The sequence below is a fragment of the Alnus glutinosa genome, chromosome 4 (genome assembly GCF_958979055.1).
Source record: "Alnus glutinosa chromosome 4, dhAlnGlut1.1, whole genome shotgun sequence".
Taxonomy (NCBI): Eukaryota; Viridiplantae; Streptophyta; class Magnoliopsida; order Fagales; family Betulaceae; genus Alnus; species Alnus glutinosa.
This window is the reverse complement of record NC_084889.1, coordinates 4,045,831-4,067,997: the sequence shown is the minus strand read 5'-3', so window position 1 is coordinate 4,067,997 and position 22,167 is coordinate 4,045,831. Positions and strand designations below refer to the sequence as shown.

The 22,167-nt window shown below is 34.8% G+C and overlaps 2 protein-coding genes across 5 annotated transcripts; one reads left to right on the top strand and one right to left on the bottom strand.

Annotated features, from left to right (window-relative positions):
* Positions 1-30: 30 nt before the first annotated feature.
* LOC133865784 (methyltransferase-like protein 2) lies at positions 31-4,471 on the bottom strand. Of its 4 annotated transcripts, none has more exons than XM_062302253.1 (9): positions 4,088-4,471; positions 3,638-3,869; positions 2,877-3,016; positions 2,486-2,519; positions 1,986-2,061; positions 1,266-1,443; positions 1,074-1,163; positions 867-966; positions 31-602 (listed from the first exon to the last, which is right to left on the bottom strand). In XM_062302253.1, the coding sequence occupies exons 1-9, from the start codon at positions 4,346-4,348 to the stop codon at positions 460-462; spliced, it is 1,254 nt and encodes a 417-aa protein (XP_062158237.1). In that variant the 5' UTR covers positions 4,349-4,471; the 3' UTR covers positions 31-459. The 4 variants fall into 4 exon arrangements, with proteins under 4 accessions (XP_062158237.1, XP_062158239.1, XP_062158238.1 ...); XM_062302255.1 differs by having other exon boundaries at positions 867-923; XM_062302254.1 differs by having other exon boundaries at positions 1,266-1,347.
* A 10,326-nt stretch (positions 4,472-14,797) lies between these two features.
* On the top strand, positions 14,798-20,771 carry LOC133866758 (NAC domain-containing protein 96-like). The gene is made up of 6 exons (XM_062303389.1): positions 14,798-14,926; positions 16,380-16,614; positions 17,634-17,860; positions 17,955-18,122; positions 18,787-19,108; positions 20,488-20,771. Exons 2-6 carry the CDS (start codon positions 16,458-16,460, stop codon positions 20,697-20,699), a joined length of 1,086 nt encoding a protein of 361 aa, XP_062159373.1. The 5' UTR covers positions 14,798-14,926; positions 16,380-16,457; the 3' UTR covers positions 20,700-20,771.
* The last annotated feature ends 1,396 nt before the right edge of the window (positions 20,772-22,167 follow it).

Genomic DNA, 22,167 nt, shown 5'->3' with positions numbered 1-22,167 from the left:
AAAAAATAAAAGCTCCCCTAAAAAAATGAGTAAACAAGCAAAGAAGAATATTCCAATACTTTAAACAAGAAAAAGTTGCTACAAGAGCTTCACAATTTTCGCTTTGACAATGATAATTACCTTAGGTATCTCATTCCCTAATCATCTCTTTAAACTTTATAAGGACTTTTATCAAGTAAAAGGGTGGTTAGTATATTGTACAGTTCATTTAAAGCTCTTTCCTGTTTTCGAGTTTTCTTATCACCAAACTCTTTTTCGAGTAAGGATCCCTACAAGAATGAGTTTCTCCAAGGAACACTGACATTCAGGCCCTGTTCTCAGCTCCCAAAAAAGGAGCATATGTTTTCATTAACCAAATAATGACAAATTAAATAAGATAATCAACTGGTTCCTAATTTGTTAATCGTTCTAAAGGAACTATGCTAGTTTCACCTTTGAGGTCCCCATAAGACGTACCATTCATCTATCCCTAATAAAATATCTCAACTCCTGAAAGCGAAGTGGTTCATTCCCCCAAGAAGTCCATCCAGGAATCATTTCTCTAGCAAATAGTTCTAGACATCGCGTGGGATTGAACCCTGGAACATACTCCAGAAGCAACCCTAAACAAAATACGATTAATAGATGTTATACAATGACTAAATGGCAAACACTACTTCAGAATTTAAGAACAATGTGCACATGTTTTCTATAATAAATAGATATATATAACCCTATCCTCCTACGGATAGAGCCAGAGACTGATAATGATCAAACAAGAACAAAATAATTTCACTAGAGATTTAATAAACAATTTCACAATGAATAGGTTTTGGCTATTATATATTTTCTTATTATTAACTCATCTAATGTAAAGACAACAGTACCTCCAATTGGGGGCTTCCTTGAGTAATCTCCGGGGATGCTAACAATGATCTGACCATCTTGTACATGTTTAAATTTTAGCAGGCATTCAGAATCCACAGACTGCAAGGATCAACAGCTCAAGTAGCAAACATATATAAGAATAAACAACCTACACCCTGAAGGCATCAACAATTAAACCTGGGATTGCTTGAACTATATAGGCTCACCTCCCTATGACAATAGCCCAATATAAGGCATTCATATGGCCTATGATGAAAGAGATCTAGATCATTAATCAACGACCCATCTGCTTTCACCTGCAAGACTCAAGTAAAACCATAATCTTGGCACAATAAGTCACATATTCATACTAGTTATCTCCCAAGGGGAAAAAAAGGGGAGAGAGAGAGAGAGATCACCTTCAACCAATAAAAAGTGGCCACATATCTGACTCCCCATGTCGGAAATAGCTCTTTCTCAACGAAATCACGCAATTTCTCCCTATTGGTCACCCACAATGCCACAAATGCTCCATCTGTGTGAGTAAGTTGCTTGATAGGAAGAGATAAGAAATAACGGTTGGGCAAAGTTGGGTACCTATAATGGCAATGAAACCATAAAACTTATAAAATGTTCCTTAAAACTCTTTTAAACTCAGATTTTAGAAAACTCAGTCACAGAAAAGAGCAGTTCCATGCTTTGCAGCTCATAAACCATACTAACACAAATCTATAACTGCTATCATTGTCTATAACTAAAATCACAAGCTATCTAAGATTCAACATGTACAGATTAAAAAGCCAAAAAATTTCCATCAGTCATCTACCCCTTCATTTTTTATTCCATAGATTGATCTACAAAAATCTAAAAGTAATATGAAGAGGTTTTTTACCACCTGATGTGTTGTTCTAACAACTTACATTCTCTGTAGGTAATTTCCCTTCAAAGTAATGCAATGGACAAAGTTAATTATCTATATAGTATATGAAGAGAACCACCTTATTTTCAGACAGTTTTTTATGCTATACATGCCCCAGATACAAGAATGCATTGACATGAGATTCATAGACGAATTTTCAGAAGCTTGCAGATTTTGTAAAGCTATACAGCATGTATTCCAGCTGAAGGATGTCTTATACCTTGACTTCTGACGGGCACTCCCATTTTCCCATGGTGGATCAACCACAATAAGATTGAATCCACGACCAGACTCAGCTGCATAGAAGATTGATTAAACATCCTCCAAAATTTAATAAGTAGAACTGGCACGACTTTTCTGACTTAATTACCAAAAGACTGATAAAATATAAAGAAAATACCAACTTATATTTTAAGGTATGGTGATAAGCTGACAATAACTAAAAGGGTGGGAAAAGCAGTAGCCAAGAGGTCCACATGGGCATATGATAGCAAGTTGAGGATGGTTTCCACTAGCCAATAAGTTCCATATTGTTTTTCAATTCAAGTGATTATCAAACTTTTGGAATTTGTCAATTAGGCACAAAGAAGAATAAAATTAGAAGAAAAGATAAATGGATGCATTTCAGCAGCAATTATCTTGGAATGCTACAGATCTAAGCGGCTTGCACATTCAAAATAGACTCAACAAAATAATTGACTTCTTTATATAACAAATTACCAGGAATCAGGTTGTGAATTTGCCCGATATCAGACTTCCACATGACAGAAAACAAGACATAAAGACATGTAAGACACTGAACTGAATAATAACACTAATCAGATATTTCACATAAGCCTTTGAAAAAGCATAGTGAGTTAGAAACTAAGGGCATGATTGGTTATTGAAACAATGCTATTTTTTCATTGAAAGTGAAATGGTAAACTGTTTGCATCTTAATTGTTGAAACTAAAAACTAAAAACTTTTTTCACCAAAAAAATAAATAAAAATTGTAGACTTGGACATTTCAATAACCAAACGAACATAAATTTTTTGGGAGTTTTCCTTCATGATAATTTTTTTTAAAAAAAAAAATTATAAAAAAAAAAAAGGAATAATAAGTCAACATACCATGTAGAAGCAACTCTCTCTAGGCATTACATATGGACTGTCCAAAAATTCAGCCTCCACATCATCACTAGTCTCATTGAGAACCAAGTTATTAAATACGGGGAGCACTCTTTCTTCCCTGTATTGCATGATTGGTGAACCTGAAAATCAACAACAGAGCATAAGTTGACAGGAACTGGGAAACAATTTCATATATGAAAATGAGAGCACAGATTTCAAAACCTAATCTGTCAACCGCACCCAATAGGAGCAAGGTCCAGAGAGTGCCAGTACCATAAATACATTAGCTTTACGCACTAATATTCTAATTCACATTCTTCCTAAAAGTAAAAAAAATAAAAAAATAAAAAAAATAAAAAAATCTATCCCTTGACTCTACAAGACTACAACCAGACACCCTGGTAAGAAGTCACTAACTGAGCAAAACAAAGACAATTGAATCAATTCTAATCGTTAAAACCTAACTGGAAATTACATAACCAAAACTGCTGCTGATATCTTATAATCAACTGTAAGAAATTCATATCTTAACCACGAATCCCAGCTTATCATTAGGTTGCAGAGAAAATCAAGACAAACACAAGGAAATAAATCTCTCAAGCTAATATTTCACATTGTTCTGGGTTTTGGACCTTTTGGTCAATTCACATAAATAATTCAAAAAATTTCAATATCTTTCACTCCCACATTTATCCTACATATCTTCTTAGCAAATGGAAAGAAGCATAAACCAAGCAACGAGTGACAATCATGAAACCGACCTTCATCAATATTCGGCTTCGCATGTTGATGGAAATTAAGAGTAATTTCATAAAAAGGGGTCTGCCAGACTCGTCCCAGTTCAACAAAAGATTGTTGTGGAACACCAGGCAACGAGGAGTCCCCACATTCTCTCGAAGAATCAAAATCTCTCCGCAGATTGCTCATAACCTCCAAAAGATCAGTGGCCCTCAGCAAACATTCATGTGCCTTCAGCAACAAAGGCCTCGCTTCCTGCAACGCACGCACAACCAAATTAACAACCCGCAATCGCCACCACAACCGTCTAAAAACCCTAAACCCCGTACCCCGTTTCCAACTCATCAACTACTTAATGTAGTGTTTCTGTGTGTAATTCACAAAATAGCAGACCATTCGCATCTCTAAGTAACACAAATTACGGTTTCCGACCACCTTTTCTCGGGAACCAAACGGCAATATTCGATAGTTACCTGATGTCGTCGTTCGGCGGCTTTTTCTCTGTCGTTGAGAGCCTGAGGCTTCTTCTCCTTCCGCTTTCGCTTTCTAGAAGTAGAAGATGAAACCCTAGATTCTTGTTTGGATTCGAAGAAACGAGGATAGTACGCAGACGGTGAAACCCTGAACCGGGTGTAATAGCGGTTCAGGACACGAACCGGATCGATAAAAACTGCGTTCGAATTTTCGAACCGGTAGATACCAGATTCCAGAAACGTGGATCGCTTATCGCTCATCTTCGGGAGCTCGTTTGACTCGCCGGTCTCTATGGAGGTTTATAGCGGCGAGAGAACTGTAACACAAAAAACCAAGTTGTAGTGGCGGGAGAATGGAGCAATCTCACCTAATTCTGTGTTTGGCAGTTTGTACGGTTTAATTGTAATTCAATGCCCATACATAATATCAATATATAGCCTATAGGTTACCCAATCCGTGACTTCCTCGTTCACAAAAACGCAATTATTTTGATCTCATACTCGACGTGATGATTAACTTTGTTGATGTCGAATTTTTTATGACGACGTCTTAGCTGTGGATTGGGTCGACTTTGAAAGTTGTCTTGAATGACGATGACGTTAGGTTGAACTTCCTTCGAGAACCTGCAAAACAAAGGTGCGTCAGGGGTGTCCCGGCGACGCCTCCTCCGACGGTCAAGCTAGCGAGGATCGTTTCTGAAAGCTCTTTTGAGAAAGAGAAAGAAAGAGATGGTGTGTCTATCTTGACAAAAATGTTTATTACATATCACCTGTATTTCCGTATTCATTTATGACATCTGGATGTTTTTATTTCCTTATTAATTCTTTTCCACTAAGTTATGTTGGTGATGGAAATCCGACGTCGCCTTTGACATTCTGTCCTATATTTGGGGAGAGACAGAGGTCGAGTATTCAGTCATCCCTCCCCTATTGTACTTGCTCTCCAAGATTAATGACGGAAGGTCATTAATTATCAGGATTTTCTTAAATTAAGTGATATTTTTATTTAATGTTTTTGTCCCTATCCCTAGTAATTACCCTCTCAATCTTGGACCGGTCAGTCAGCCCTAAATTTTTATTTATTAATTCTTTTCTTCTCTGTTTTGAATAGTGTCTGTAGGAATTTCCTTAACAAACGCTGATACTAAATGATACAAACATTGAATATAACTCAACATTAAAAACTGGTTTGTAATGAGAATGTGCCAAAAAAAACTTATATACACCTAATTAAAAACCTAATTAAAATTGCACTCAAATCATGTACCTATGATCGTAACAGCAGGCCTGGCCTACAAACAATTTTTTTTCTTTTCATTGTAAAAAAAAAACATATATCTTCATCATTAATCAAATTATAATAATCATTGTTAAATATATCAAAAGTATAAGTCATCATTTCGAGATCAGTGGTAATTTTAACATGATGTCAAAATAGAGATTCTGCATTTGAATACTAAATTTTTAATTTACTTAATTTTAATTAAATATTTCATATATTAGGTCTTAATTTTTAATGAAGTGTTCAAGTCGACACGTAAATAAGTGTTAGAATATTAATTAAATATTAAATTAAATTTTTTAATCATCTTTAATTTCTGAGATAGCTAATGATATATATATATATATATATATATATCTTGCGTTCTAAATAAGACACAGATTTGTTCATAGGCTCGTAGCATCACTCTTTTCAAATTAAATATTAGATAAGATGTTGGATGCTTAGCAACGATGTTAAAGACTAAAGTCACAATCATAATTTTTTACCAATATTGAGCCACCTCAATTTGGCCAAAAAGACGGCTAGATTCAATTTAAGAAGTAAAAGGAGTTTTGTGGTAGGTTCATTTTTGCACTATCCTTGACTTATCATTGTTTGGCGTTGGATGGAATAAAGTTCATAATATGGACACAAAATTTATTCATAGTGGAACTGTTATTTTGTGTTGAAGATCTCATGAAATTAGATTGTAAAAAATAAATTTAACCGCTAGTGCTATGTTTATTTTGGTGTAAAATATTTTTTGTATTTTTTAATGTTTAGTACAACTGAAAATGATAATCAATAAAAATCATTTTCAGTTTAACCGTAAAAGCTTCTTTAATTTTAAAAAACGATTTATCGTTTTATAAATTTAAACTCTTAATTATTACACACACATTTGTGAGAATCCGCCATCATCATGCATTGGAGTTTGTTGGTAGTCCAAATCTACCGCCAAAGATCCCTGAATTTCGGTATACGATTGTTGGCATCCGGCAGTACTGGCTAGATTTCAGCAATCATCGCTGGAATTCAGCAAACCGCCGCCGGAATCCGGTGAAGTGAAGTGAAGTTTGGCCACTGTCTCTGGATTTCGGCGAACTAGATTCCGTCTAAATTGGCTAAAATTTGGCCAGTACGATCAGAATCCGATCATTTGTGCCATATTCCGGCCAATTTTGCCATAATCTAGGCAAAATTGGTCGAAATTTGGCTATTGCCACTGGAATTCAGCAACAATAGCAAGAATCCGATAAAAATGTTCGGAATTCTGCCGACCAGTGACAGAATCTCGCCACCAATAGTTTTTCGTCGTTGGTATTTTTTTTTTTTTAATATGTCTACACAAAATGGAGAGGAAATTTTGAACTAGTAACCTCATCTTCATAAGGCGTTGATATTTGTTAATATTGGTCAACCGTCAAAAAATATTTTGCGGAAAATATTTAACATCTAAACAAACAAAGCATTAAATACTGTAATTCGTGAACTGTTATTGTCGGTTGAAGATCTCATGTAAAACATTTATAATTATTTTTTTTCATATATAATTTGAAAAACTGCTCAAATTTAATTTTACTTATATAATCCGTTAAATAAGTCAAGTTGATGACATCAGCATTAAATTCATTCTCGATATATATTTTGAATTTAAATCTATCCTTATCCGTATGTTTTACAGTTGTCTTACACTTGAATTGATAGTGACAGTCCGCATTAAACGACACTTGGCGCTGGATTAATGTATACTTAAACAGCAAGTAATAGCCCAACGAGCGTGGTGCGGGTGATTTGGAAACGACGACGAGGAGTTACGGTGAATTTGTGTGTTCTTTATTCTAGAACACCGTTCTTCCATGGATGGTGGATGCCAACTGTAATTCGTAGTCATATCAAAGACGACAAAAAAAGTCGATATTTTTGCTGAATTTATCGCGAAGTTCGTTTCGCAGATTCTTTGGCAGTTTGACTAATTTATTTGTTTTTTATAAATACTGCATACAAATTACAGAAATAAAACACGGAAAAGACAGAAAATAAATAAGTTAACGACTCAAAAATCCAATCAAGATAAATTACAAGCACATCAGATCAAATCCTTAAGGAAACTCAAAAAGTTGAAATTTTTTTTGAGAATGCAGAATGTTAAAGCTGCGGCTCAGTAGGATGGATAAAACCCATCACGAGTAAGAGAATTTTTAGAAACTGAGATCTTTAGTCACCAGGTTAAAGTGTGTGATTTATAAAAAATAATTGTAAGCGTTAAGTTTTATATTTTTTAGTCACTAGGTTAAACTAGATGTTATAATAAATTATAAAAAAAAAATTAAATTAACTAATCATTTTGAAGTGATAGTATAAATTTGACTACCGTTTTTTTTTAGTCGTTACACTAAGAAATAAAAACTTAGATCTAGTTCAACTTTTAAGAAAACCAAATAAATCAAGAGAAAGAATAACGAAAAACAGGATCTCCAATACAATGAAATAGTCTGAAGCCCAAACAATTTGGGTTAGGTTAAGTTGTAACAAGAACACTCAACAAAAAAACAAAAGAAAAAACACATACTTAACAAATTTGGACACAAGAATGTGAACGAAGTCTCTATTGTCTCGAACTATTTATGAAGTCATGTTTTCCCTTTTAACACCAAAATCATGGGTAGATGTAATGGTGTACATTGTGTTATAGGGTGAATATATATTATGTTCCCATTATTTAAAATCATGTGAACTATTAAATGTAATAAAACATTGATCATTGATCATCATTAGCTAGGTACAATATTTGTACCCTCTTTGTTTTTTCCGTCTTGTTTACTTGCTTTCTGCTTTATGGTTTTGTTTTCGGTCAAGCACTGAGTCATGGGCAGTTGAATTTATTCCCTCTAGGTGGCTCACTACAAAACCAAGAGATAAAGGTGTTTTCCTCTAATCATTTTGAGGATTTGGAGTTTGTGGTTAATTTTCGATCTACGGTTGGAATGTTTAAAGTTATGAGCAAATATCAGTTTTCTGTTTCTGGTGAGGCTCGAACTAGTGCAGGGAGCGTGGAGGACGAAGATGAGTTTTCTCTCTCAGATCTGCACTTTTTGTGTTGTTTCAAGGGTCGTCAGCAACGTTTGAGAAAGAAGGAATGATGATGGGTTGCACAATTTAGGGTATTTCTTTTCCAGGGCGTCGACGGCGTTTTGATGAAGACGAAGACTGATGTTTGGGTGCACAAATTGGGTTACTTCTATTCCAGCACGGGAATAGGCTTATTCTTTAGTAGATTTTTGTGGGGTTTTATTCCATTACGCGGATAAGCTTATTCCATAACAGGTTTTTTTTTTCGTTTAGAATAAGCCTTATACAGATCTACCGACGACTTGCTACGCTCTATGCCGGCCAATATTATTTAGTTTATGTTTTTAGCTTTTTTTTATTTGGTTATATTGTTTAATCTCTGTAGCCTGCCATGGTAGACTTTAAATCTAGTTTTTAGATCAGATATTGCTCTTTTATTTTCTCATAGTGGAACTTATTATAAAAGAAATGTGTTTTCTTGTGTCATTCTGGTAAAGCAGTTGCCCTACAAGTTAGTAAGTAATCCTATACTTTGTTTTTATGAGTCTTTGTACCCCTAATTACGCTTTTAGCCATTTGAGTCTCAGATTATAATGACTGTTATTTCTTTGTTTAAAATAATAATAATAATAAAAAAAAGGTTAAATGTAACTAGTAGAGAAAGATATAGTCACATTTACGATATTGTTTTAATTAAAATGATTAATTACGTTATAATTAGAGTTTTATAAAATTACTTATAAAGTTCATACTCACCCTTCACTCTAAACAAAATTAATATGAAATTTAATATTTATAAATACTTTTATAATCAATCACTCAATGTGAATAATCCATTCTCTTCACACGCTTCATTTCATAAGATGAATCATTTCATGACTAATATTTTATTTTATTTTATTGTATTTAATAGTTCACACGATGTTAACTCATTTAAAAATTTTAAATAACGCGACATAATATTCATACCCTATAACATAATGTACACACCATTAAATTGTTAATGTGTTTTGTAATGTTTTTTTTAAAAATAAAAAATAAATAAAAATGACATTTTGAGGTGATATAAATATGAAAACTGTTTTTATATTTATAAGAATATTTTATGTTTTGAATTATCTCTTAATTCGTTTATCTTAAAAAAAAAAAAAAATAACAAAAAACAAAAACAAGCGTTAACATAGTCTAGTTTTCCGAACTTTGCTATATATGATTGTTAGCATCAGAGCATTTTTATTTTGGTGAAAATTCAAGGGGCTACTATAGATCGCCCCTCGAATTTTTCTTTTGGTCCTGGCTGCACATTTTTTTTAAAAAAAATAATACTATTTAATAGACTTTTATACAAATCTCATACAATCTTTTTTTTTTTTTTTTTTTTGAAGGGAACATGTAATCATTCCATTAATTCACCAAAGGGTAACAACATACAGAGTCACAACTTGACTCAATACCATTACAGAGACTCAGAGAAGAACACCCCATAACAATTACCCTATGACACAGATTATATCCACAGTTGCTACAAATATGCCTAGCCAACAGAAAGGTGCCTCTGCGTTGACATAAGATCCCCTACTTGCACTATGGAGTCGGTCACAAACAATCTGTGCTAAAAGCAATGACTAGGCTAAATCCAACCCAAAGCACACTGACAAATACAATCTGACTAAATACAAGAAAACACCCAACACAGAAGCTGCCGGCAGAAAAAAGCACTACCGGCGACGGCGCGTGTGCTACACTCGCCGCCACCAACCCTTCCCCTACAACAGCCTAACACAAGGAACCACTGTGCACCACCAGGAACGGCAAAAGATGCAGAACGTGCCCATCACGCGCGGCCCAAAGTGTAGAACCCCCTAGCGCGTGATGACCACGCGCCGACTCCCAATGAGCATTCCGTCCGCAGCGAACAACGGCTGAACCAGAGGCCGACGGCGTGCATGGCTGGGGGGCGCGTGTCAACTAAAAGGCGGTGGATCAGCGCAAATCTAGCTTCAAAGAATGATACAAACTGAGGCACAATCAAATCTCTCTACCAGAACACGAGCGGCGAGCTCTCCTCCACTGGAACTCCTTTGGAGTGTTTTCCTGCCACGAACAAACAACTAAAAGAAACTAGAAAACTATACAAACTTCCATAGACCAACCGGACTAGGAAGACTAAAAACCACCACCGGAAAAGCCTGGGGAACTCAAAACTCCTCAGTCCTAGTGACTAGGAGACTCTAGCCTCCACTGGAACAACCAGGGAGGAACCAAAAACCTCTCTTAGCCCTTTAAAAGGGCTAAGAGAAGAAGAAAAAAAAACCGGGAGGAGGGAGGATTGGAACCTCCCTCCCCCGGCCAAGGACACCACTGTAAGGGAGAAGGTTCTGGAGAAAAGGAAAAGACCAAAAACCTCTCTTAGCCCTTTAAAAGGGCTAAGAGAAGAAGAAGAAAAAACCGGGAGGAGGGAGGATTGGAACCTCCCTCCCCCGGCCAAGGACACCACTGTAAGGGAGAAGGTTATGGAGAAAAGGAAAAGAGAGAGAGAGAGAGAGAGAGAGAGTTCTACGAAACCCCGCTGGCTCTTCCTCTTATGATTGGGATAAATCTCATACAACTTGATAAGTGACATTAAAAACTAATCATTAGGCTATCACTTGAAAAAAAATAGGACTGATTTTTTACTTTACAATTACATTTTTTCAATTATATAACGGCCGTAAAATAATATACTAAATACCATTACTTATTTTCCTCACCCTATGTCTGACACTAAATTTAATTAAGGACGTCTAGCTCTACTTAATTCGGTCAATTGATCGGTTAAAAATACATGTTCATGGATTTACGTGATGCTTGGTTTGGCTGCAGAAACTGGAGAAAGCGAGCTTAACAACTTGTTTTCTCCTACTAAGCCAGGCCAAAGCTAGGTAAAAATAAATAAATAAAATAAAATCCTAGGCCAAAGGATTTTTCAAAATAACATGTAGATTGTTGCTTTGATTTCTCAAACAATTGTGCTAAACTAGGGCTAACAACTTAAAAATGCTCTATTTTTTTTAATAGTTCATATTTAGTTTCATTATCTATTTATTTTTCATAAAAAAAATTGAAATTAAATCTAGATTGTTAAAAAAAAAAACTATAATACATGTGATTTTTTATTTATTTAACCGTACTTAAGCTAAATCCAAAAAAAAAAAAAAAAGAGTATTTTTTACATGCCCAAAAGATACCTGACATTTTTATATATTCTTCTCTACATTACAGATTTACAATTGATAGGGTATTCTAAGAAACCCAAATGTCATAGAAAATAATTCCCCCCCAAAATTGAAAATTTCTTATGGTGCCATGTTACAAAGATAATAATAACTAAAATGAAGGACATCTAGGCAATTAGGAACGGGAAGAAAACAACCAAATTAACATTTTCCATATCGTGCCCCTGTTGTGTTGGTGGAGTGCAAATAACATTTTTCCATATTTTTATGTTCAAGCAAACGAGTCCAATAAGCTATATGAATGTCTGCAAAGAAGCAGCTAAATAATTTTTACAGTGGAACTGTCCTTGTCGTGCGAGGATTTCCTATTTTATTTTGAAGCGAAATTTAGACGGCCTAAAAGAACATGTAAAATTGAATCACCGAAGATTTGTTTGGGTTTGTGATTTTAAAAAATGCGATTTAAAATCACTATTTTAAAATGTGCAATTTGAAAAAAGTGATTTTTAAGAACGCAGTTAAGCGTTTGGTAAAATCACAGTTTAACATTTAAAATCACAAATTAATCTTTAAACTTCTACGTTTTCAAAAAAACATCATCTTACCTACGATTTGAAAAAGTGGATTTTTTACGTTTTTAAATTGTAACTTTTAAAAATACAATTTTCAAACAATTTATGTTCTGTAACTTAGTTTAAAATTATACTTATTATCTATAAAATTACAGCCGCAAATGCATAAAGAATCTCAATTGATCCACGTCGCTGGTTGTATTTTATACATGTGTTGATTATTGATAGCTAGTGGCTAGTGGCTAGTGGCTAGTGGCTGGCATGGGTGTAGTCCGCACAAAACGACAATTGAACCAGCTTAATACCACTAATTCACTGAGTGCAGTCTGCGTGAACGGCAAGAAACATATTTACTCAACGAGCGTGGTGCCACTGCGAGTGATGTTTTTATTCTAGAACACCGTGCTAACTGCTAACAGGGATTCTATTGTGTTGCGTTACTTGCTTATCAACTCGATTTCTCGACTCAATTTCTCGCCGGGTTCGCTTTCCTGACTCTTTGGCTCCTTTATTTTTCGTACTTAACAAATCGGACGCACAAGCGACGGGAACGAATTGTCTATCCATCTTTCCAACTATTCATGAAAAAGAGTAACGCTACAAATTGAGGTTCGTTTGATGACAGATTTCAGATGGTGTAGGTGTAAAATATTAAAAAGTGACATAAAAATAGAAATAAAGTTGTTTTCTTGATGCTTTTTATGCAAATCCAAACAGTACTATTAAACAAATTTTATATTAATACAGTCTTTAATATAGTACGACAGTATGCTCTGCGATATTTTTCACATTCTACATTTATTGTGAAACAAACAAAGTTAAGAGAACAAACCATGGAGTGGCCGGTGTTCCTCTTTTGATGCCTAAGTCAATATTTGATTGCAATAAAATCAGTCTTATTTTCATACTTGACGTCCTGACCTATTAATAACTAGGTTGAGTGATAAATACCTCATCGTCTTAGGGTTTTGTTCCTTCTCTTATCGAGGATATTTCCTTAACAATCTTAAGGCAAGATTCACGACAACAAATTCATGATTAGCGTTAATCCCGAATTTTCAAGAACCATATGTAATTTCGAAATATCCGAGATTACGTATGATTAGATCCACATGCAATTCACTGTGCTAGTCCCATGAAAATACCTTCCCAGGACTTTTGAGTATTTACTCCTATGGGTCAACATTTAATTGGCCTCGAACCCATATTTCCACGTGGGCTAATGTGCATTTAGAGGTTTGTAGTTCCTGATGTGGGTCGGGCCAAGGGGAATTATTCTCAACATCTTACATTTTTATTTTATAATTATTTTGTAATATTGTTGTGACAACTTCAATCAATTTTTAAATTAATCTATTTTTTTTTTAAAAAAATAAAGATTAATTGAGATTAACATATTAATATTACGAGATATTTGTGAAGAAAAAAAATATGATATATTATATTACTCTTTATGAACAAATGTTTTCCTGAAACATCGAATCATGCATTCATGCTCATTATTGCTATGCGTACGTAGGTTACGTATACCAGCAACTGTAAGAATTATTCAAATTTGTCCGCATGCCATATGATGACAAGAGTGATATAGTGTGGCATGATTTCAAAATATTAATGAATGTATCAATATTGGAATGTTCCAACTCCCATGTATTAGTATCGATTTAACTTAATTTATTCAACGTGAAGGTACAAAAGGTGTATGACGCTTAGATATGTTGAATAAGTCGTCGGTCTCAGTTTCGGGTCAATTATTTCCGGAATTATGTTTTGGGTTAAATATAAAGTAATTTTTCTCTAAGGTCCGTTATTCATGATTCTTTCGTTAATTGCTTTTTAGCTCTTTTAGTTTTACTTATTTATTTTTACCTCATAAATCCCAAGCTTTAAGGTTGTTTTATTTTTAAAAAGATTACTTTATAAATTCATTTTGTTTTGATTGGATTACTTCAATAAATCCTTCCTGATCAATCTCCTAACCAAACAAACATTACCATTTATTTATTGCCGTAAAGAGAAGAATTAATTGACGTTGGATCAACCTAATCATTACTTTTCGTTTAGAATGTGTGACCGACTCTCTCTTCAAGTAAATATTATGTCATCGTAGATGCATCATTTTGTTTGGTTAAGTCTTATTTATAGCATTTTTATCTGTAATAGTCTAAGTCTTTTAATTCAGGAGGAGTATACACATGTTTGGAGTTGTCTTATGTATATCTATATGGTGATTTGTCATGTACCATTATTTTAATTAATGAAAAATTTATCTTTTCCTTAAAAAAAAAAAAAAACAATTCCGTAGTGTCTGTTACAAGAATATTGACAATCGACAAAGACAAACTATAATATGCCCACGTGCCACAGCCTAGCCTAGCATATCGGTGGCCGAGACAGCGTAAAAATATCGCGAGTCTGAGAGAGAAGGAAGGTTCCTAGTTCCTACCTCCTTGTAAGGTCGGCCGTTGTGGAGTCCCACCAGTGCCACCACAGAGGCACCGGGATTGCATGAGCTCAGCCAATGAATGAAACCTGACGTAATCCAATAGGCAAACTGCGTGCGCGGTTATAATTAAACCATGGTCTAGTCACACAGCCTCCTATAAATAGACCTCATGGCCGCATCTCACTTCCGGTTTTAGAGTAGTGACGAAGGAATCCAGGCTGCAGCAGGGTCACTAAGTCCACTTCTCAGTCGTCTCTAGTCGTCTCACAGGTTTGAATTCACTGATCAACTCATTGATTCCGATTGATCTTATCGTACTATCTAATTATCCGTAGTTTCTTGATTACGATCGCGATTCAACATTCACCATTCGTTATTGGTTGCTTTCTTTTTCATTTTTTTTTTCGTCTTTCTTTATTTTTTTTTGCCGTTTGTTTACTGAGAAAGTGGAAGAAACGGCGGAACCTCTAATTATGATTTATTCCTAATTTTTAGTACAGAAATGGGATTCCGTTATTCGTTATCCGTTGCATTTTTTTTTTTGTTTCGCCGTTTGTTTCGCGAGGAAGTGGGGGAAAAAGAAAAGGAAAGTGCGACGGGACTATAGTTATGAACTTATGAATTTTTTTTCCCCGTAATTTATTGATTAGAACCGCGATTTCGTTTTTCGTTATCCGTTGCCTTTTTTTTGGGGCCCTTGTTTCGCTGTTTGTTTGATGAGAAAGTTGAAGAAACAACGGAACTTTTGATTATGGTTTATTCCCAATTTTCTGTATAGAAACGCGATTCCAGTATTCGTTATCCGTTGCTTTTCTTTTTTCTTTTTTCGCCGTTTGTTTGACGAAAACGTGGAAGAAAAAGAAAACTTGATTAATTACGAATAATCTTATCTTACCTCCTAATTTTCCGTAATTTATTTATTAGAGTCACGATTCCGTTAATCGTTGTTCGTTTGCTTAATCGGAGCTATCCGTTTGTTTGACGAGAAAGTGGAAGAAAAATAAAGGAAAAATGCAGAGGAACTTTTTTGGGCTTCTCCTTTATGTTTCATGGAAAGGAAAGCCCATATTAACTAGTTCTCATGTTTTTGGTTCTATTTTTGGCTTAGTGGAGATTTTGGTCTGTGTTTGGTAGATGTTGAAAAATTAATTTTCTTATGACGCCCTGTTCTTCTGATTAGAATTAATTTTCGTCTAACCTGTATTTGAATTTAATGAAATTGCTCTAAATTATTTCATTGCAAGGTAGCGAGTTTTTTTTTTCAAGTTAAGAATTTTCGTGGCTTAGACTTTTTGGCTTAAATCCTTTGGGTTAAGCACAGTGTTGAGCAATCATGTTAGATTTCCGGAGACAAGTAATCTGGGTACTGATTATTATATGAATGAAAATCATGTTGGGTTTATGCACTATGCATATTAGTGATTGGTTTTTGTTCTAGACCATGTGTTTATGACCTCTATGGGATTGTTGCCTGAATGCCAAATGCCTATAATGCTTTTTTTTTTTTAGTTTTTCTTTTTTCTGTTTCATTCAATATTGATTTCCAAGCGGATGTCCAAGGATTCCACATGGTTTTCTTCAATGAAATTGAGGCCTACCTGCATGCTGAAAATAACAAATCATTTCTTAGTTCTCAAATAATTCTGTTCTTTTTCTTTTTTGACTCTATAATTGGCAACTTGGTATCTGACGACCTCATCTAAATTGTTGTTCTCCTTGACAGCTTGACGAGCCTTTTTTTGACAGTCTACCCAGAGAGAGTATTCGGTCACAGTTTGGTTTCCCTTTGAATTGTCTTACCATGTATCCTCCAGCAGCTTTCACACCCGAACATATAAGATCAAATCCTACAGATGTGGAGGCCATTTCGACTCTGGACAAAGTGATCCCTGGAGCCCCTCCCCCAGACAATGTGTTAGAGATAAATCCTTTCATTTTCATGCCCTCAAATCTTCCTGGTAAGTGTCATGTTTTTCAGATTATCATATATTGATGATTTGTAAGCTTTCGGCTTCTTAAACTATTTAAGACCTATTTGTTTAAGATAATCATACCTCAGTCCTCAAATCTACATGCCCTTATCTCTTCTCCCAAAGTCTCACCCATTGTTTAAGACCTATTTGAACTCTCGTTTTAGTCATTAATTAAATTTTAATGAACTGAGGTATACGTAGACATAATTTGTATTTCAATATTAACGTTATTTATCTTTACTTCCAAAGTTCTATCATTTAATCGCAAAGAATATAGTCTTGTAAACGTTCCTAGGTTCTGTAGCTAAGTAGCTTAATTCTGTTGGCAAAAGTTCTTCATAAATGCTGGTGTTGCATGTATATGTTTTGCAGCGGTAAAAGATTTCTAAAGTACATAAGTGAAATACCATAAAGGGCTTTTGAATTTAATGTTACGGATGAGAGCTTGTCCTCAAATTTATTCATACTGTATGTAAGACATAAAATGAGTTTCCTTTTTCTTTTTTGAAAAATGTTTATGTAACAATCTGCTACTAAGTGGGATGTTAAGAGCTATACCTATTAGTAAGCATGTCTTATTTAACAAGTAGAATTTCCAGTTATATTTAGAGAATAGAATAATACTTTTATAACACGAAAAATGTTAGTTTTCTTCTCTTGTGCGTATGCTCAATTTAGTGTTGATCTTTGAGTGACAGTTGCTCTTATTAATATTTCTGGCTTCTCCTTTAATGCTTTAAACTATTTAAGCGTCGTCATGCCTTGGCTTGGTTGCGATAATGATCTTCAATGTAGTATGACCCCTGTGTCAAGTAAACTCTTTTAGGTGACAGACTGCAATCTGGCTTGAGCAAGTTACTTTTCTTCAACCCAGTGTATGTAGTATGCTGCTGGTCTTTCTTTTGGGAATGCTGATCTTCTCTTCTATGCAAACAATAGCATGCCAGGTCACCTAGACTCAATAATGAAAGAAGCTTATGAAGTTGGTAATTTGGTTTATGCAGATGGCATTTGGTTTCTCATGCACTCTAACGAGAACAAGGATAACAAAGATGGGTTCTGGAAGACCAAAGGTGAACCCCGTAAAATATTCTCAAGTTCTGAGATCTCTGGTTGGAGAAGTACTTTAGAATTCTATGTAGGCCAAGCACCTCATGGGTGTAAAACTGATTGGGTGATGCAAGAATATAGGATATCTCAGAGAGGACTGTCTGAAGGCACCAACGCTAAGGTATTGTATGGAATTTGTTAGAACTATTGTTGTTTTCTTTTTGTTATCATCCCATCCTGCCATTCAACTGCCAGTTTGGTTGGATGATTTGCAGGAAGCGAGATCACTATGCAGAGTCTTCCATGACCGTGAACAAAGCAAAACCCATCAAATGCTGCAGAAACTGGCTAGCACTGACATTGCAAGGGAAAACAACATTCGCCCTAGTCAGTCAAATGTTCCAGATGCTGATATTGGACAAAGTTCCACAAGCAGGCCTCAGGTTTGTCAGCCTCAGCTTCCTGGTATTCATGTGCGGCTTGGGTTGGATTTTGCAACTTTATTACCTGATAGGAAAGTGTCAATATTCATGTCTTCGTTTGACACTAGTTAATGAGAAGCTGCTTTTGCACAAGATTTAATTATTATTTTTTTTCAAATAATTTTCTGAGTAATTGCCTTCTATAGGGGGTTCAATAGTTTTCCTGTTTGCCTATTTGCCTTCATATGGCCATGAATGCGCTTCTGAGATTACTCAGAACAAGAACTGCCTTTAACCAATGAAGCAATGAAATTATTGGTCAGATATAACTCTATTAGTAAACTGGGAGAAGTTCTGGATTTCATTTTGGGTTTGCCACAACCTAAAAGTTTATTACCATATGAAATATTCTTTATTGCCAAGTGTCGACTTAATGAGGATATTTCTCTACAAGGTCTTCATGACAAGGAGAATTCTGGATGATAACATATTGAGAACATTAAGCATTCCTTGACATATAGAGAATTTGTCTAGGTACTTTTATCTGTTGGTTGTTAGTGGGACTTAAGTAGAACATTGTACCCCTTCTTCAGTTCCTGTGGGGATTGGTTTATTAGTTTTTTGTTGGATTGGGTTTGGGGAAGAGGTTCTCTCTATATGTTAGAAGTGTAATTTTGTTTTGTAGGTAAGTGAGGATGACAGCACAGGTGTATTGGCTTTGACAGAGAGAGCTCCAGATCATCGGCTAGATTACTTTTCCAGAGATGATTACTTGGAATTATCGGATCTTGATAAGCCACTATCACCTTATCTTGATAATCCAGCATTGTCTTCTTCAAGTTCAGAAAATTCCAGTTGTGTGAGCAGATCATCAGGTGAATGTTTTGATTCATTGGCTTTGTTGCAAGACCTAGAGACTGAAAATAGCCAGAAGGATGCAGGTTGCAAGTTCAGTGTCTGTGCATCTCACAGACCAAACGAGGTGGTCGTGCTTCCATCCACTTCAGGTCTGCCAACATTTTATACTGTCCCTTGCTTCACATTCATAGCTGTTATTTATTATTATTGTTATTACTGTCATCTCTCTTGAAAACATATATCCTTTAACTCGAGGAAATTTAAGGTACTAATAGAAAAGTATGTGATTATGGTGTTTGTCAAAGAGAACTTGGTTACTTCTATGCCATTTTTAGCTTAAGCTGAGCAGCCACATGAGATTTATGGTCTTGATTCAATGAAACTCAAAGATGCAAGAATTACCTTATCAAGCTAGATGGCAGACTCTTATCTTTCTTGATATATCTTGAAGAGAAAAAATACCCTCTTATTTCGAAGCTCCTTAACTTGTAGATAAAGATAAGAGTGCCATATATTTGGAAATTCTAGTGCAAGTACTATGTAACAGCTGAGGTTTAGTACTCTTTAAGTTCAAAATTTTATTCGTGAAACAATTAGGCTTCCTTAGGCCCATTTGAGCTGTTTCTTGTATGTTGGGGTGTAACAGTGTCGCTCTGCTCACGTGGACAGCTATTAAAACATGCATTGCATGGTGTTATTTCAAATACCATAAAAGCTTTGGCTTCTCTTACTGGACACCAATTGGTTTTCATATGAGATGGTCAAAGGCTTAATCCAACAAATGGTATCAAAGCCAAGGTCATGGGTTCGAGTCGCGGGAGTGTCACGTTGAGGGAGGGATTGTTGGGGTGCAACAGTGCCGCTCTGCTCACGTGGACGGCTCTTAAAACATGCCTTGCAGGGTGCGATTTTAAATGCCGTAAAAGCTTTGGCTTCCCTCACTAGACACCAATTGGTTTTCATTGTGACAGCTGTTTGTTGGCATGTCAATATTCTGCTATAGGTATGTTATTGGTATCTTATTGAACTGTCAAGTAAGACCAGATGAACTCTAGTTTTCCTAGCATGTTAATATTCTGCTATATAATTGGTATCTTATTGCGATTTTTAAATTCCGTCAGTTGCTTTCTTTTAGATATGCTGAGTGGGTGTGTGGTCTATTGCAGTTCAAATCTTATTTTACTAAGTGCTGAAATTCTCTTGTTCTATAATTGTAACACTACTCTTGCCTCATTGCCACCCATGCTCTCATCTGTGCTTTTGTTCGGTTTTACTTTATTGCCATAAACAGCAAATGCTCCTACCCTCAACCTGATAGGAATAGGATCCTCTAAATTTCAAGTGAAATGAAAATGATTTATTTTATGTTGTATTTAACGTTATACATGGTGTCACGTTATTTAAGCTTTTAAATGACATTACAACATATACACTATTAAATTTGTGAAATCTAATATGGACCATTGTTTCTCTCTTGAATTTCGATGCACATATTCATCAGTCAATTTATTTGATGTCTGCTCTGCAGCTCCTATAGGCAGTATAACGGACGTGTTGCCACCTGAAGAAATCCTCAAAACAAGCAGGTCAAAAAATGCCCTCAAGCTTGCCAGCAGAAATCAGAATCCAAACTTCAGGAATGAAGGTCCATCATCAGATACCCCTATAGCAGCCACAGATGGTAAAAACATAGGCAGAACGAAAAACTTCATGAAGTTTCTGTGCTTTATGTCATTTTAGATCCTCCTTACACTTAATAGGAATGTAATTTGCATATGTCCATAAAAAGAAAAAAGAGAAAAAAAAAAAAAAAAAAAAAAAAAAAAAGAAAAAAGAAAAAAGAAAGAAAGAAAGAAAGAAAGAAAAGAAAGAAGAAAAAAAAAAAAAAAAAGAGAAAAAGAAAAAGAAATTTGCATATGTAATTAAATCAATTGGTCTGTTTTCCGGTTTAGCTGGTAGGTGTAAGATATACATGTAGGGTGGTATCAGAGGCAGGAAGAGTAGGAGACTAATTTAAGGAAAACAGAAGGTAGGAGACTGATATCAGAGGCAGGAAGAGTAGGTGCTTTTTCAGCCGTTTTTCTGGCTGTTGAGCTGCCTGTATTTCTTCTTGAACTATATTTATTACATTGCTTTTCGCTGCTTCTTTTTTTCCTCCTATTTAGTGCTGTATAACAATACTAGATTCTAAATTAGATTTGGGCTCAAATTGTAAGAAGATTTTTTTTATTTTTTTTTTTGTGTGTGTCAATGTTACACCTCTAAGAGCCTGATTGAAATTGCGTTGAAAAATAGAGCGTTTGTCTATAGTAAACACAATTTTGGATTTTTTTTTGGAGTAAAAAAAGTGCTTTAATGTCTTTTACCAAACAAATTTATTTTTGCATGGCACAACTTTTTATCTTCCAAAAATACTTTTTCAGCTCCCTAATGCAATTTTAAATAGGCTCTAAATAACTTTCCATTGAATAAAGATTTTGATAAACCTTCTTACTTACCATAATACTTAGGAGTGGACCTAGGTTATGCATTGGGGCCCCAAAGTTAATTTGGTTCACCCACATAGCTCTATATGTATCATGCATCACTACTATCATATACTTAAAAAAAATATATATAAATATCATAGAGAAATCATATATCTACACCTCCTATATACCTATATATTTTACTTTTAAATCTGCCATTGAATTTAAAACTTAGTGGTATGAAAATGTATTGAAGATATATAGGCGGTATTGGTGTATATTTTTCAATTAGTTTGGAAATGTTTGCTTTTTTACTCATGAGATTTCTCATGTGCTTAGTGCTTACTATAGGTGAATTATGGTATCAAAAGTCCCCATAAGCCCCCTAATTCTATTTGTGATAAATACTAATTAAGTCTCTAAATTAAGACATTGATAAAATAAGTTAGGTAAGCAATATCCTATATATCTATGTAGGATATGTTGAATGATCGATCAATTGGTCATTGGTGTCTCGTCCTTAGATCACAGTTGATTAAAGGATGATGATATCATTTTCGTGTCCTTAATTGTGTTAATTTTCCTGGAAACATTTTCTATTGGTAATTTTCTATTCACACTAAACATTTAAAATGATGAAAAATATGATAATAAAATGTCTTACAATTAAAACAAACACAAGAATAACGTAAGAAATGTCAGCAATGCCTGGGGAGAAAAAGATAAGAAAGGGCTTTGAA